General features: G+C 42.2%; 1 protein-coding gene across 1 annotated transcript; it reads left to right on the forward strand.

Annotated features, from left to right (window-relative positions):
- Positions 1-998: 998 nt before the first annotated feature.
- On the forward strand, positions 999-1,900 carry gphb5 (glycoprotein hormone subunit beta 5). Its single transcript, XM_063223949.1, has 3 exons — positions 999-1,065; positions 1,432-1,601; positions 1,709-1,900. Exons 1-3 carry the CDS (start codon positions 999-1,001, stop codon positions 1,898-1,900), a joined length of 429 nt encoding a protein of 142 aa, XP_063080019.1.
- The last annotated feature ends 2,947 nt before the right edge of the window (positions 1,901-4,847 follow it).

Raw genomic sequence — 4,847 nt, forward strand, 5'->3', positions numbered from 1 at the left:
ACGTGAAGTGATCTAGAGAGGTTTTAAGTCGTCTGGAGAGAGAGGTCTGAGTGTTCTAGAATCCTATAGAGCGCTCTCGGGCGTCTGAAGATTCTAGGATCCTATAGAGTGCTCTGGGGCGTTTGAAGGTTCTAGAATCCTATAGAGCGCTCTGGGGTGTCTGAAGTGGTCTGGCATCCTGCTGGACGACTGGAGGTTCTAGAATCCTATAGAGCGTTCTGAAGTGGACGCCTGGAGGTTCTGGAATTCTAAAGAGCGTTCTGAAGTGGACGCCTGGAGGTTCTGGAATTCTAAAGAGTGTTCTGAAGTGGACGCCTGGAGGTTCTGTTTGAGTCCAGATGGAATGCTGCTGGACAGGCACCAGGTAAGAGGCAATTGTTTTCCTTTTTTCTCTCTATTTCATGTTTATATTGTTTTCCTATTGGGCCTGTAATAAAGTTTATATAGACAATGTATGAATAATAAGTGTCAAGTCAAGAGGGCTTTTTATTGTCAAATTCTTCTACAGTACTACATACTGTATAACTGACAAATGATTTGAAGTGGTGTCGGTTGTGTGGATTTGCCGATGGTTCTATAATAGTTTTTAGGGTGCTTCTGAGAATGTTTTGAAATGCTCATTCTCAGGACTTACGTATTGTTCTTATGCATCTAGTTCACTGGCCTGTTTTTTGTTTATGTTAGTTTCAAGGTTTTGAACCGGTTTAGAATGATGAAATCAGTTCCTGAAATGGCTACATAATGGCCACAAAGTTGCCATACTGAATTTAGCCACTTCAGGAACAGAATTATCCATTATAAACCAGTAGGCTAACCATTAAGAAAGACTATACAAAAGAACAACAAAGAATGAAGTTACTGGTACTGGTACTGTTCCTGTTCCGAGCATAATGGCAAAAGTTTCTGTTTTTTTTTGTTTTCGTTCCCTGAAGCAGTCCAAGGCCTTACCTTCAAGTAGTAATTCATTATTGCAAATACATTATACTGTACATAAGATGATGACTCTGCACACTCATAAAGAACATAATAGCGTCTCACTGGTGCGGGACCATCAATCCAGGAATGGTAAAATACTGTTTCTATTTGGAACGAACCACTTGGCAAAAAGAATCGGATTCAAAGCCATGGTTATTATCACCTTTTATTTATAGAAAGTTGTGTTATGTGTCATATTGCCTGGTTCACACCAGACCATACCACAAGTGAGATACGGTGTGGTTTACAATTGCCAAGGGCCACTTATTGGCCATATATGTAGCCTACAGCCAATTGTGTCAGTTGTATTCAAACAGTAAGCTTCCATTTGTCGAGCAATATGCGTCATCACCTTTCCACCCCATGTGTGTATATGTGTGTGCGTGCATGTGTGTGTGTATAGGCACACTCTCCTGGTGCTAGTGTGTGTGTGCCTGTGTATGAGTGTGTGTGCAGGGCCGCAGGCTGAGGGGCGTGTGAGTGTGAGGGGAGGGGCCTCCATGGTGTATCTGAGGCGCTTCATTGGCTGTGCCGTGCGGGAGTTCAGCTTCCTGGCCAGGAAACCCGGCTGTGGAGGACTGCACATCACCACCGACGCCTGCTGGGGACGCTGTGAGACATGGGAGGTAATACACACACACACACACACACACACAACTACTGACACCTGCTGGGGGCACTGTGAGACATGGGAGAATACACACACTCTCTCTCTCTCTCTTTCTCTCCACAGAAGCCTGTGCTGGACCCTCCCTATGTGGAGTCGTATCAGCGCGTCTGCACCTATAATGAGTCTCGCCTGGTGACCGTCCGACTCCCCAACTGCTCTGCTAACGTGGACCCCAACTACACCTACCCTGTGGCACTGCGCTGCGACTGCTCTCTGTGCCATACCAGTACTACAGAGTGCATTACTGCTGTCTAATACACACACACACACACACACACACACACACGCACACGCACACGCACACACCCTGTGGCACTATGCTGCGACTGCTCTGTCAAACCAGAACACACACACACACACACCGTGGCCTTACGCTGTGACTGCCCTATGTGTCATACCAGCACTACAGAGTGTATTACTGCAGTCTACACACACACACACACACACACACGCACGCACGCGCTCGCTCTCCCACACACACACACACACACACACACACACACACACACACACACACACACACACACACACACACACACACACACACACACACACACACACACACACACACACACACACACACACACACGTGTTTATATTTAGGCTCTCCACCTGCTAGCATAGCTATACAGCCTACTGTATACAGGGGAATAGTAAATATACTGTATGTAGGCCTATTTTGTTCAATACTGTATGATTTTATGACCTTGTGTTTGGTTTAATATTTGGCTATCATTTTATTACCTATATTTTGTTACTTTCTTATTGTAGCTTACTTCATGTTTTACATTAGTCTAAAATCAATTCTTACCTGCCAGTTAACATTTACCTGTCTGGTATTATTATGCAATGTAATAGCCTACATATACAGTAGGTCCACAGCATAAACAATGTAATCCTACATATAGACTCCACAGCATAAACAATGTAATCCTACATATCATCACTGTCATGCAGAAACTGTGCCCACTTTCCATTGTTTTTTGTTTTAAAACTATATCTCTTTAATTTATAAATCTCTATTTCCAAAATAATCAATCATTTCAACATTAAACTTGGTTATCAAATAATTTATCATACACATATGGATACTGACTAGAACTGATCTATATTTTATAATGAATAAACATGGCTGAAGTGTACAGTAGGTTGCAGAGGCGTTCCTACAAACACCCGAGGAGCATTATTAATGCTGGGCCCCTCACACATACAAGCCATTTTCGTGCTATGTCCTGCTTGACCCAGTCCACTGTCTGTAGCCTATTGAAGATGGACCATACTGTAGAGGTAGAAAATAACACTAGAGAGGACCCCGCCCCCCTTTTTACAGCAATCTGTATCAGCCATTATCTGTAGATAGATCAGAGAAATGGAAATTAACGGAGAACAAGGCTCACCTCTGTCAAAAATGGCTTAATCATGTGAAAATGTCCATCAACACACTATACAAGGACAATAGTTGAAGTGTGTTGCTAGCTATGTTCATAAAAGGTATTATTTGCTTTTTAAATGTATTTTATCGACTCATGATTTAAGTAGATATTTAGCCTGACATTTCAAATCTGGTCTTTGATGAATGTGCTACTTCATATTCACACGGTTTTAGTCAAAAAATTGACAGGGGTGGGCGTGTTCTCCATTGACTTGCATTGCCTGAAGGTACCTACACTACCTACGGAAGTTGGGAAGCTCCAGCTGCCATTTTCTAGTGCTGTCGCAAATTGCTGTGTCCTCTCTAGTGTTATTTTCTACCTCTATGAGATAGACCCAATGGGCAGCCCTGTCGAAACTGAGCCAGTCCCTAAGTAAAAACAAACAAGAGTAGGCCTACCTGGTGACTTTTGCCCCACTGGGAAAATTCCCTGTATGCCAGATTACCAGTTCAGTCCAGTTGATCTATTTCCAGAAGTGCACAAAATTAATACTGTGTCCCCTTGTACGAGGAGGTAGCCTATAAATGTGATACAGCATGCTTGGGGTAATTGCCTTGTTGAATCAACCACTAATAGTAAATAATTGTCTTGTTGAAACGGCCACTTCAAAGCCATTTCCTCCAGAGTAGGGCAGCATAACTTCTTCCACCCTGACGTAGGCTACTCAAACTGATCCATGGTCTCTGGCATGTGATGAACAGGACCAACACCATAGTGCGAAAAACACCCCCATATCATGATGCTTGCACAATCATGCCTGGCAAGCTGCCTGAACGCCTTAGACCCAAATAGAACAATTGTATCTGATGGTAGTGCAAGTATTATGATGGGGATGGTTTTTTTTTTTAGCATATATAAGAATCATGGATCAGTTTGAGTACATCATATTGGATGTTTTGACAAGACATGTTACGTTATGAATTGCATTTTGTCACTTTCTGTGAAATATTACAGAACTTAATCTTGCGTTGACATAGAATACACAGTGAATGTGCAATGTCCCCAAAGTATTTGGGCACATTAAAGTACAAGTTTAAAGTACAAGAAGATTTTTGATGTTTACTCACCTTTGTAGACACTGTTATTGTTTTGAGCATAACTGTAGGCCTACACATTCAGCCTCTACTGGGCACAAATATGTTGTCATTATATTTTACACAATTTGTTTACCATGATACATCTAAGTTCAGAAAATGAAGAGATAAGACGATCAACGCTATGAACAGTGTGTTAAATGAAACTACCTACAGTATATCAGACGAAAAGAATCCAAATGATCTTTCTTGAACCCAAATAACACAAGGTGCTAAAACAGGATTAACTGTATGCTACTGAGATACACGTCATACCAGTGGTGTAGTCTACGTAGAACGCAGGTATACGGAGTATACCCACTTCTAAATTTTAGGGGCTTCAGTATACCCACTTAAAACTGATTGATCCATTATTTAGAATAGCACAGATACATACAGTATACCCACTTCAAAAAATGTTTGAATATACAGTAAAGTAGTTCATACACCGCGCTCTTCCGTGTGGTGCGTCTCCAGTTGAATAACTTTGAAGGTGAAAAAGTGGATCGCACTATATACAGTATACCCACTTCAAAAGAGTCATACCCAAGTTGATGCTAAAATTGTTTCTAGCCATGGCCAAGTTTTACCTTTTTGGCTGGTTGGCAGGTGCCAATGTCAAGCCCTGGCACACGCACGCGCACACACATGCATACCCTACAGGCAGCAGAAATGAATCCAAGCCTTACAGCCATC

The sequence above is a fragment of the Engraulis encrasicolus genome, chromosome 19 (genome assembly GCF_034702125.1).
Source record: "Engraulis encrasicolus isolate BLACKSEA-1 chromosome 19, IST_EnEncr_1.0, whole genome shotgun sequence".
Classification (NCBI taxonomy): domain Eukaryota; kingdom Metazoa; phylum Chordata; class Actinopteri; order Clupeiformes; family Engraulidae; genus Engraulis; species Engraulis encrasicolus.

Bases quoted from the DNA above. Each gene is read 5' to 3' on its own strand.
- gphb5 (XM_063223949.1), top strand. From the start codon at position 999: ATGACTCTGCACACTCATAAAGAACATAATAGCGTCTCACTGGTGCGG. The intron at 1,066-1,431 runs GTAAAATACTGT...GTGTGTGTGCAG, and splicing joins GGACCATCAATCCAGGAATG to GGCCGCAGGCTGAGGGGCGT. The intron at 1,602-1,708 runs GTAATACACACA...TTCTCTCCACAG, and splicing joins GACGCTGTGAGACATGGGAG to AAGCCTGTGCTGGACCCTCC.